The following is a 12,205-nucleotide window of genomic DNA, read 5'->3' as shown; positions in this document are numbered from 1 at the left end:
CCTGCTTTCCTTCTAAGGGCCAAGGACCCAATCCTGCAAGCAACCCCCCTAGAATGGCATTAGAATAAATTTTAGTTCTGTATGTAGATCCCTTACTGGAGTAGACACAGGATTACTTTTTAAAAAATTACCCTGATCCATTCTGGTCACGTAAATTAAGTTAGTGATGAAAAGAAGTCGAAGGCACTAATCCGACTGGGTAATCTATTCAAAGCTTCACTTCTTAAATGATCTACAATTTATTCATATGACCAATCAAATAAACATTACTTACAAAAGGCTGTAACTACCATGGCTTTCCCATCCATTTTTATGTGTTGTAATATGGTTAAATTTAAAAGAAACTAATCAGCATAATCTTTTTCAGAGTTGTTTGCCAGCATGATTAGAACCTCAGGAAGGGCACCACTGCAGAGACTCCCCTTACTGGTGGAACTGGCAGCACTGCCACTGGGCCATTAGTGCAATGTTGCCCCACTGCCCACTGGGGCAAAAATGTGGGGCATTGGAAAACCTAGAAGGGGCAAAATTAAAATAATAGGGGATTGCTGCTAAGCCTTGATGTGCATTGATGAAAATCCTAGGAGTATTGCTGCCTGGAAAGTGCCCAAGAGTCTCTTTGGAAACATCCAGCCCATAGGTCCTGGCTGGAAGCCACTAAGATACACTAAGAGTATTGATCAAAAAAACCCTCACTGAAATATTAGCAATGATTAGCTGTAAGACAAGATCCTCACGGGGGCTTTACAAACAGATCTCCACTCAGGCATGGGAGGTTTCCCAAGCACTCTGCAGCAAGAGCAAGCCAACCTAAAGTGTCTTCCTAGTTTTCCAGGGTAATGTGGCACCTCTTTTCTGCCAGCATTTCACACCGACTGAAGCCTCCTGCCCCTGCCCCAACATTTCACCTCTGACATGAAAGCTCCAGGCAACCCACCCAAAAGCTTCACATTTGAGACTATCAATGAAGAGTTGTACGCCAAATTTTTCCTGGTTGCAGCAAAAGAAAATAAAAGAGAAGTCGGTAGCATTTGAAGGATTCCAAATTTCCACCGGATTCCAGACCAAGATTGCTAAACAAACAAACCAAACACTGCAGGATTTGGATGCAGCACCTCCGAGAAAAAAAATCCACCTTCTCGGGGCCTACAGATATCAGGAGGTCACCTGTGACCTCCTGCTTTTTGCCAAGTATGACAGAAAATAACCCTCACAGCGCGCGGTGAAAGAAGCAGGTTAATAAATGACAGCCAGAAGCGGCCTTTCCTCTCCCGGCCGCGGGGTCGGGGTCCCCCCGGGCAGCACCAGGCAGGGGAAAAGTGTCTGTCGCCCTCCAGTGGGATCTGCTTTAGTGCACCAAGGCGGGAGAGGTGGGAAGGGGAAGGGACAGAGGTGAAAGGCAAATAAAGAGAAAAAAGAAAAGAGGAAAAAAAAAGGACATGCAAAGCAGATAAGAGACAGTTGAAGAGGAAACAGGAAGATACTATCTCTGAAAGTACCAAAAATAAAGTTTCCAGTGTTAGCTTAACCAGGGCAACACAGACATCCTCCCTCTGCACTCGTGCTTCAGACTCGGACTTGGTCGGGGTGAGAGATACCGTCACTGTCACGCTGCTGGCTGCCTCAGCTGCTCACACATTTTGCTTAAAAAAAACCGCAATAACCTTCAGGGAAACCTTTCCATAACAGTTATGGCAAAGGTAGGCAATGCCAGAAAGCAGTCAGCTCGACTGAGACGCAGACCCAGAGGTAAGCACCCGGCTGTCAACAACCATCAGAGTTCTCACCAAAGCCTCTTCCATCTAAATTCCATAGCAGCAGGTTTTAACGGGCTGATTTACCCTCAAACCTAAAGCCATAAAATCTAAACCGGTAGCAACTGTCATCCAAGCCCCGAATTACACAGCCGATGACATGTGCCCCGTCAGGACTGCCTCACTGTTTTGCTAGTCCAAAACTCAAAACATTTTCACATGCAAGCAATAAAACAAAAAATGCAGTTACCAAAATAGTACTATCAACGTAACCAGCTCCTCTCGGCACATTTTCTTAATGCCTTTCCCAATACGGTTAAAAAACATGGGAACTAATCAAAAACCTCCATCTTTACACCTCGGCACAAACTGTGCTGGAATCAGCGTGGGGTTGTATTTCTTCATGTTTATCTGGATCCTCTCCCACTACTTCTTTCTTTTTTTTTTTAATTTTCATCCGTGCTTCCCTTTAAACACAGCTCTTATTAAACAGCAGAAATCAGCTTTTACAATTTCTAAATGCCAAGTCTTGCCACTCTTGAAGCTGCCTAAGGACAACATAGCTTGCCTTCAGAGTCATAAATAACACATACTCTGCACATTTCTTCGCCTGGGTGAAATAAATTCTCCCATGTTCTTATATGGAAACCTTGTGAGTCCTCCCACATACCGCCTGGTACAATATCAGGCAGCGATGGGCATTCATTATCTTAAAGCCAGCGGGTGAATTTTGGATACAAGTTACCCCAAGACGAACCCAGAATTATCACCCCTTCGCACCACGCTGAGCTCAGTAACATGCCCCGTGCAGTCCCTGTGTTTTATTTCCAATCCCCATCACTACTTTGATTTCAGCATGTCAAGAACCCTCAAAATAAATGGAAAATGAGGGGAATAAAAAGAAAAATAAGGGAAATAACAAGAAAGCAGCAGCAGCGGTATTACCCACCAGGTAGGCCCATTAGCATCAGATGTAGCATTGCCTGTACCAGTCTCTTCACTCGAGGTTAGCGCACGGCAGACAGAAAAAAAAACACAGTGGAGAGGGGTGGGAAGGAGAGAAAAAATGGGCAAAAATAGCCGAGGAGAGAAGCGTGCGCCGTCGATGTGCTGGAGGACCGCCAGCGGGGAATGGCTGAGAACGTTATCGCCAAAAAAAGTTAACGCAAGGTGTGTGGGGGGGGGGGGGGTGTGGGGAAAATAACCTCTGGGGAGGAAAAACACCGCTGGGGTAATGGGAGAGCTGGGGAGGACGGGGCTGGAAGGAGAAGGACGAATTAATAGAGAAATGGAAGGGAGGAAGGGAGAGCGCGCCCGGGAGCTCCCCGAGTAGAGGCGGACAAAGGGAGGACGATGCAGCCGCCACCGGCCCGGCTCGGTTCGGCTCCGCTGGGCGCGGAGCGGCCGCCCCTTTGTTCGCCGCGGCAGCGAGGGGCGATCCGCGCCGCTCCGCGCCAGCCCCGCCGCCGCCACCACCGCAGCGGCAGCAGCAGCGGCGGCAGCCCCGCCGCCCGCCCGCCCTCCCGCCCGGGAGGTGCCGGTACCTGTGTCCGCTGGCCGCGGTGCTTGCGCGCCGCTGCGCCCCTGCGGCGGTGCGGCGCGTCCGGCGGAGCGGTGCGGCGCGACTAGCAGCGCCGAGCAGGAGGAAACGGTAATTTATAAGCGCTTTCTTCCTGACCTCTCGTGTCTGTTGTCTAATGAGGGAGCTTTGAGCATCACCCATCCTGCTGAGTGGAAAAACACCGGCACGGCCTCTTCTTTGCTGGGGAGGGGGGAGCCTAAAGGAAGGGGTGTGGGGGAGGAGGGGCCATGCCGCAGACACGGCGGCGGAGCCCGGGTTGGCAGGCGGCCGCGGGCCGGCGGGGAGGGGCGGGGGGGTGCGGGGCAGCGTTCGCCGGGCCGCGGCCGCCGGCTCGAGGTGCCGCCCCGGGCCGCCCGCCCTCCCCCCGGGGCTGCCGCGGGCAGCTGGAGCGGCAGCGGGGCCGTCCCGAGCCGGCCCGCGGGACCCGGCCCGCGTCCCACCGCTGCCGCGGCGGGCAGGGAGCGGAGCGAGGGCTCCCGGCCGCTGATCTGTTCTCGGTATTTTTCATTTTCATACATGTTTTTGATCGTTATTTTTTGTCTTTACACAAAGAGTGCCCTTCTCACAGACAAAGCATCCCACGGCGCTGTCACCGGCGATGCCCAGGCCCTGGTTCTGCTCCTCCGCGGCCACTTTTCCCCCTGGCCACCCTCGGGGGAACTCTGGACCCGGTGCCGCTCTGCCAGGCTTTGGGGACAGGTTTGGTCCTGCAGCCGTCTGCTGCTGGGGGAGGCAACACGGGAGCGTGGCCTGGCAGGTGCCTGGGAGGCTGGGATCTCCCTGCTCTGCCCTGCCGCCTCCCTAAAGCGCGATCCCCGACACCGGAAAGTCCCGGTCGCAGCTGGAGAACAAAGTACGGCCGGGGCGATCGGCGGGGAAAATGTGCAGGGCAACGTTTTGTTTTGTGTCGGGTTTCACAGAAGCGAAAGCCGGTCCTTCTCCCCTGCAGGCGAACGGGTATATGACTCAAACGTGTCCTTGCTCTCCTACCTGCATCCCCTCTGGTGCTCTTAATGAAAGGATACAGCAGCAGACAGAGTCGCGAGGCATTTTCATATAACCCCTGCTGAAGACTTAGTAAGATCCTCTGTACTGCAAAATACCATTTGCATTGTTGGAGTACAGTCGTGGTGAAAAGGAGATTTTGGGCCATCTGTGTTTCGCAGAAGTCCCGCTGTGCTAACCTTGCTCTGGGAACAAACAGCAGGGATGGACCAAAGGAGAGTGAATAGTGCCCACAGTTCTGCTCTCTAGGTTTTCCCGGATACAAGATGCTACCTTTCTACACCACAAACTGGGACAGCCGTTACTGGGAGACCACCTCCAGAGCCCATCGCCTATGCATAGGCTGCTGGGGGATCAAATTCCATCACAGCAGCCTCCAGAGAGGTCTCTAGAAAAGGCTGATTTCCTTAGCTGGTTCTTGAAAAAGCTGCACCATTTTGCACACTTTTTGATGGCAATACAGGATGCCAAAAACACTGTGTCACAGTCACACATCCAATTTTCCCTTACTCCAGTGCATTCTGTGATTTTCAGTATCTGAGCTGCTTTGCAACGTGAGTAGGTTTTTAGCAGAAAACCAGACAGAGATATAGGACAGACGCAGCTAATTGATGACATATCTCCACTGAACAGCGTCGTTTAAACTCATAGCGATGTAGTCCATGCTGCCACCTATGTCTTCTGATTCAGGTTTCTTGTGTACTGCAACTTCGTAGGCATCCTTTGAGGGCAGCTCACATTTTGTGAAGCTCTGCGAGGGACCACAAGCACAGGCAGCTCTGGCTGCACAAGGGAATGAAGCAAAAGGTTTCTCACCGGCTCAGTCACTTGTTTGGTTGCAGTGAGGATGCCTCGGTGCAGATTAGGAACCAGCAGTCACATCAGTGAAATGTAAGTAGCGGTTGGAGCCTTGTCTGTGTGAAGGATACTGCCAGCACAGCTGTACCACTGACAGCAGTGGAATATTTTGCTCAAGTTCTCTAGAGGAATCAAAGCCTGTATTTTGTCTCTGGCTCTCTTGTTCTGTTGCTCCTCACTCATGAAAAGTCAGCCACACAAAGTACATGGTTGCTTTCTGTGTTCAAAAAAAAAAAAATGTTTGGGATAAAAGACCAACAGCCAAAGCTGTTTTGAAGTTAGACACATGTAAACAGTACCTGGAACTAAGTATAATAATAAAAATAAAAATAAAATAATAAAAATAATAAATAATAATTCATCCTTTTGTGTCACAAATATGCACATTGCTGTCTGCTATTTCATTATGAGACAGCACAACTTCTGAGAATGTGCCTAATGAATATTTGGGGGAACTCTGCCTTCAGTTGCAGTGGCATATGGCAGCACTAATGCCTTTGGCTTCTCCACTCTCTTATGTAACTGAAATCACAAGTTAGAGCCCAAATTACAAAGCATAAGCATGTGTATAATATTAAGCATACAAATGGTGCCTGAAATTACTATCCTTTTCATGTAGGTCTGGTTTTAATCTGTTAAAATTTTTGCTTCTGCAGCTTTATTGATTTCAGTGTGCGCTGATGCCGCTCATAGCGCAATCAAACCTAACCCCTTAAAAACCCCACTGTGAAGACATTAACCCAAAGCTAACTAAGGCCAAAATCGCTCTGGTTACAGGTAGGTGGAGTTTGAATGACTTTTATACCTCGAGTGTATCCTGTATTAAGGTGCTATAGCAAGCAGAACACCATATCCCTGTGGCTGCTTTGGCAACCAGAGTGGCAGGTTTTTGCACCCCAGCCCAAGGCATGGGTTTGCCATCACCTTCCTTTGAGTTTCCCCTCTTTCTCAGAGACTATTTTTGCCATTACCATGCTGATCTGCTTGCTGGAGTTTTAAGGTGTCGGATGCTGATACAGCGAGTGCCTCTTGTATCTGTTTAATCCGATAACATAACTCTTTTTTAATCTCCACGTCTGGGTCACAGGGTTTAAAAAAGACACTGGGCCAAATCCCCAGCTTGGCTACAACGTGTGGAAATCTACTGAGATGGCACGAAAGTCAGGAGAGATTCACTGTATTTGCACCCGGGTAAAGAGGTCTTGAGGGGCAGGGATGTGAGTGCCAGATTTCAGATGAATGAGTATTAACACAATAATACTCAGAGCTAAGTCAGGTTTCCATAAGGTGAGATGGAGGGAGGAATATTACACCAGGACCTAAAACATGCTCATCAGCAAATTCTCAATAATTTTAAAATGGAAACAGATTTAATATTTCTTCATTTTTCAGGAGAAACCTTGTTTTCATTGTCTGGCTGCTAGAGGAACATGATGTTTCATGGACTCAGGACCAAGACAGGGCATGGACAAAGAGGAGATTTTGCAGGGATTGGGAAGATTTTACATATAAACATTAAAATGTAAAAAAAGCAAAGTTCATCCTGGCATGAAGTCCAGCAGAAATGTAGGAGAGAAATGGACAGCACTGTCTGCAAAGGATTGTGTAAGCAAGAATGGCAAAAAAAATGGTCTGAATAAGTCCACTGCATTAATGATTTTTCAGACATGAATTTCCTTTACAGAGTTATATGGGGTCAGTCTTTGGGGTTCCCCTGTATAGCAGAGGATCCTGAGCCTGAAAAAGGGAAGCAGATTTTGTAAGGGATTTGCATATCACAGAGTGACTCTGGATTGCAAATTTTAAGCATTACTAAATTGGGGAATAAATTGTTGCTATTGCTGTTACATACCAGGATATCTCATTAATCCACACAATCCACTAAGTTGCTGTAGTTTTAGTCTGTGTTTATTTTAGATGAAATTATGGCCTGGACAGTTACTTTTTCTTGCTTTATCTGTATAAATCATATATAAATAAGATATCAAACAGAAATCAAAACTTGACCTGTGTTTTTGGTACACTCCCCATCATGTGAACCTGCCAGTGATAGAGCCCTGCACCCAGTTTACAAGTCAAACAGAAAAGCAATGAAAAACCACAGGTCTTTCTTGAAAAGTGGCCATCTGACATTAAATTCTCTTGCTTTAATGCTCTGGGTGGCCTATTTTGCTTATATTTGAGACTACCTAGCCATTATGGGATTGCCTGTACTGGTCCTTTCCTTACATCAAGCTAATTACAAATTAACTTGAGGCACTTATCAAGGCTGAGAGGCTGGAGCTGGTCCTTTCTGAGCACCGGTTGAGTTTGGAAGTGCCTGTTGCTTTACAGAGACTGATTCCTAAAGTGAGGGGCACACACAGAAGAACCAAACAGCCTGGAACCAAAGTGGTCACACTGGCTTTTGAAAAAAGTGAGTGTCTTAAGTTAATTGACAATCAGCTACCTGGAAATAAAAGCCTCTCATATATCCAAAGGTTTTCACTAGGATTTTCAAGACCTCCTGAGCAATTTAAAATCCTTGGAAGGAATGCACTATAGAATGAAAAATATAAGTATTATTAAAGAATGTCTCTGAATGAAAGCCAGCCAGTTTCATAAAGATGAGCTAAAAAAGCAATAACAGGTACTCTGTCTCCTGCTGGATGCTGTATGAACCGTATGTTTTGCATTTTGGATGTCACTCTAAAGCAATGTTTTTTTCTTCACTATTGCTGTTGGGAAGAACAGTAGAAGAACTATGCATAAATGAGATTAAAGTAATCTAATTAAAAAAATAAACAATGTGCTTTCATCTTCAATTCATATCCAGTCATTTGGGATCTGACTTAAAAAGAAAAAAAGATAAAAATTCAGAAATGCAGAAAGGGTTTTGAAGGACAACTGTTTCCCTTTAAGATTAATGATAAACATACTTGTGTGTTCAAGGGAGAATAGATCCAGTGTTATGTAACAGGATAAAGAAACAAAATCCTTTTTCCTTAAATTACAATAACCAGTATGCGTGTGGATTTTAGTCAATCACTGAAAATTCAGGAAACCCATTTTCTTTCACAATTGCATTCCACATGCTAAAATTAATGTCTTCTAACTTTTAAACAGAATCACAATAATTAAAGAGAAAAAATATTTGTTTGTTGCTTTTGACCACACTTTGCCAATAGAGGGTTGTTCCCTAGGGAAAATTCTGTGGCACTTGCACTGTGCAAAAATCCAAATATGTGCTCATCTTTTTATTTTATGTGCCATTAGCAAATCCAGTTATTGCACTTCCCAGTTGTTGTTTTTTTTGTTTTTTCTTTTTAATCTGATTTCCTAGTACTAGATATATGGAAACTTATCTTTTTTTTTTTTTTTTTTGGCCGGAACTATTACATAACAGTTATTATAAAATCTTGCCATGCCTGCCTAAATTTGCCAAAACCAGGAAAAGATCAACAGGTAATGGACTTTTTTTTTAATGTTGGCATTGTTCTTTGCTGGCTCAATCATATAAAATTATTTTAAAAGCCACCCAAGGAAATAATTTCCTACCATAGAACCTCCATTTTTTCACTTCTTTATTTTACAGAAGCACTCACACCAGAATTTCTGCATCAGAATTTGACACATAAAGTTCCTCTATCACATGAGTTCAATTTTCCAAAAACAGGCAAATGACATTAATAACCATGATATAAGCCCTGAAAAGGCTAAGTCACTGAATGTACTTGCTGGGAAAAAAAAAAAAAAAAAAAAAAAAGACTTCTTGTTGGATCTAATTCTGGATTCACTGTTTGACACAATGCAGAGCAGTTGGGATTTTCATAGAAAGGCTCTGCTGAGCTCAGGTGATGTTCACTCATGCATGGAGAAGCTCGTGTGTGCTTTGCTGAGCGACTCCAAGCTTTGTCTGTGGACCAAAGTAAACACTGCTGATGTTGGCCCATCCTTGCACACGTCCACACTCAATGTTTTCAGTCCTGAAAGCAAAGCTTCTCATCTGGGCAGTTTCAGTGATATTTCCTCACTGGACCAAGTCCTCTGTTAGCACTACTCCAGTAGCACAAGGTGTGCTTGGAGATGGTGCAAATGGTGAATATGCCTCTTTCCCTGCTGATAACACACCTGCCATGCTGCAGCTAAATATTCTGCTGCTGCACAGCCTGCAGAGATTTCCTGGGCTGCACGAGCACAACTGGTCCTGCCAAGTCAAGATGGTTACATGGGTGCAGCAAATGGGATATGGAATCTGGGAAGCCACAGGAGATGCAAGCTGGGAGACAGGGAAGAAGTTGTGGCAGACCCATTTTGAAAGCAATAAAAGGTCAGCAGAGTCTGAGGCTGCCCTGCAGTACCACTTCCATTTCCATTGGGAGCTGATTATCGAGCTGGGCAGGCTTGACCATACCATATCCCGGGTGACAGTGGACATCACAGTGGAAAATAGTCCAAAAATATATGGTGGTGAGCTTGCTGAGGCAGTCATGACTTACAGAACAGATCCAGAAAAGCTGACAGATTAAACTCACCAAAGAAGAAGAAGAGTGATCACTTGAGTGAATTCTTACATTCTCATATTTCTTTCTATTTGCTTATGGGTCCCTCGCCTCCCTTCCATCTCAAAGTGATGGTGAAACAGTTATGAGGAGTGTATAATTTTCAATTACTTTGTTTATTCTGACAAATTACATTGGTAGATATAGGCAAACAGTGGGAGAGAATACTGTAGGAAACAAAACGATTCCCAAATGCATGCTTGTACGAGTTCAGACAGATAGAATTTCTAGCAAGGTGAATTTATGCACTGCAAGCAGAGAAAGGGCTTCAAATGCCTAAGCGTCTAGAAAAAAGAAGAAATTTAAAATGAACCTGCAAGCTATCCATCAACTGCTCATCCAGTTGCATGATTTTAATTAACAGAACTGGAAAGCAAGCGCATAATATAAACTTAAAAACACAGCGCTTCGGTTTTCCAGACTACCAGCCCAAATGCAAAACAAATTGCTCGCATCTGGCGGAGGGAGGCAGGGCTGGCGGCCGCGGTTGCCCGGCCGAGTGACGCGCGCATCCGCCGCGCTGCCCGCGGAGGGCGGCCCAGCCCGCTGCCGCTCCCGGCCCGCCGGCCCCTGGCACAGTCGGGGCGCAAACACTTGAGGCATTGCCTGGCGTGCTCCGAGGAGATGCCTGGGCTTCCACCTCCGCTGGCAGCGTGTCGCTCCGTGAGGCAGCAGTGTCACTGAGGGGACGCCGGCGGCTCCCGGGCGTGGGTGACCTTGAGCCTCCCCAAGCAGTTACCTTTTCTGGACCTTTGGCACGCTCCCAAGTGATCTTTCAGCCGCAATCTCCGCGGCCTAAAATAAATTCAGCAATATTCCCTGCGGCATCCCTGCAGTTCTCTTTTGGGATACCTGACGCTTATCTCTCAACCTGGGCAAAGACTGATTTTGGAAAGTTTATCTGGGTGCAGCAACACCACCAAGCCAGCAGTGCATCCTTACAGAGAATGATTTCTGCCTGTCTCTCCCAGCCAGAGCAATCCTGCTTTGTTGTCTGTACATGAGAAGGTGGAGAAAAGGGAGAGGGTGGAACAGGCTCAGCACGAAGCACAAAATATTCAGACTTGGGCCTCTAAATCTCTTTGGCCAATGCTAGTCAGCTCTGATTTGTATCAAAGCCCAATATGATCACTTACTGATTATTAAATGTGCCACAAATGGTTACTATTTTGTGAACAGCTGGTCACAGGCTGCCTGTAGTACTGAGCAATTGTCTCTTACTCTCTGTATCAGCCAAAGTCCTCAGGTTTTCTCCTTTTACTCCTGCAAGTTTGCCTGTTGAGCTCATGAAGTTCACAGAGAGAAGTGTGGAAACTTGCTTCCAGACTCCCACGTTTCCTTGGGAAGCACATCCCAGCAAACTGTGGAGCAGCCGAAGTGGATTTGGGATGCCCTTGGCACTGTTGGCCCATAGCAAGTGCTGCTGGAGGCCGCTGGTGTCATGGGGGAGCTGCATGGCCAGGCTGGGCTGTGGCAGTGACCGGGCGTCATCCAGAGCAGCAGGGCCTGGGACTGCGTGATGACAGAGCTGAATAAATCATGGAGCAGAGGCACATAGGGGAGGGTGTGGTGGATCCCTGGGCGCTTTTCCATCCAGTGCCTCCTGAGGTTCTGTGAAACCATGTGGAAAAGGGTATGGCATCTATCAGGCACATCCACTGGCGTGCTGGAACTCAGGACACCATCTCCAGCCAGAGCAGAGGACATTGCCACATGCCCACTGCACCTGGCTTCAACTCAGGTTTCTCCTTAAGCTGAATTCATGCCAGCCCAGAGCTCTTTGCATGTGTCACTGACTGAATTTCACTTCCCTACTGCGAGACTAAGCTCCCAGTTCTCCCAGTAAGATACAGGTTTAAATATAGGCCATGTTTCTGCTGTTCTCCACCAGCAAAACAGCTGTTTGCTCTAAACATGAAGATATTTTTGTAAGAGCAAAAGCATGAATTATTTCAAACTTGCCTCGGGATGACTTTTCAAGGGTACTGCGGAGACTGTTTCCACAACAAAACGGGAGCTCTTCTCCTACTGAATTGTTCATGTTACTTTCATGAATGCTAGAAAAGAGGCTGGCTTTTTAAAAATGTTAGCAAGTACCTGAAATGGGAATTTGTTTTCATATATCCTTTGGAAGCTGTTGTTGTTGATGTTGTCTAATCTGATGAAAAGTTTAGTTTGGTAATTTTTATTAAACCTTGCTGTTAGGTATAGGCAATTAGCTTAACAAAATATCAGATAGGATCTCTGCTGTGTTTGCAATGCCTGTTGCTCTGATCCTTACCTGGTGGGAAATGGCTTTGGAGGAGCACAGCCACATCTCTGTAGCTGTTTACATCACATTTCTGAGAGAGCTCCACCCTGCTTTCCCCATTTGTACTTTGTTTTTCATGAATAAAGGTCATGGCATTGGCATCACAAGAAAATATTGTTGCTGTAGAAGGAATTCATCTGTCCCCTCTGGGTAA

At 46.4% G+C, this 12,205-nt stretch overlaps 1 protein-coding gene and 1 long non-coding RNA gene across 10 annotated transcripts in view; one reads left to right on the top strand and one right to left on the bottom strand.

Annotated features, from left to right (window-relative positions):
* Positions 1-3,381, bottom strand: part of SLC6A6 (solute carrier family 6 member 6) — a 57,952-nt gene extending 54,571 nt beyond the window's left edge. For 5 of the 9 annotated variants that reach the window (XM_069028289.1, XM_069028290.1, XM_069028291.1 and 2 more), the window contains exon 1: positions 2,704-2,878. In XM_069028289.1, the coding sequence (XP_068884390.1) occupies positions 2,704-2,734 (31 nt within the window). In that variant the 5' untranslated portion in view covers positions 2,735-2,878. Of the gene's footprint in view, positions 1-2,703; positions 2,879-3,298 lie in introns of those variants that run through there. The other 4 variants (XM_069028297.1, XM_069028298.1, XM_069028296.1 and 1 more) reach the window with 3 other exon arrangements.
* On the top strand, positions 3,323-7,996 carry LOC138117739 (uncharacterized). The gene is made up of 4 exons (XR_011154835.1): positions 3,323-3,405; positions 3,889-5,232; positions 5,856-5,976; positions 6,592-7,996. It is a non-coding gene; the product is annotated as an uncharacterized lncRNA (long non-coding RNA).
* The last annotated feature ends 4,209 nt before the right edge of the window (positions 7,997-12,205 follow it).

The sequence above is a fragment of the Aphelocoma coerulescens genome, chromosome 12 (assembly GCF_041296385.1).
Source record: "Aphelocoma coerulescens isolate FSJ_1873_10779 chromosome 12, UR_Acoe_1.0, whole genome shotgun sequence".
NCBI classification, from domain to species: Eukaryota; Metazoa; Chordata; class Aves; order Passeriformes; family Corvidae; genus Aphelocoma; species Aphelocoma coerulescens.
Note: the sequence above shows the minus strand (reverse complement) of the source record. Positions and strands in the feature narration are given on the sequence as shown.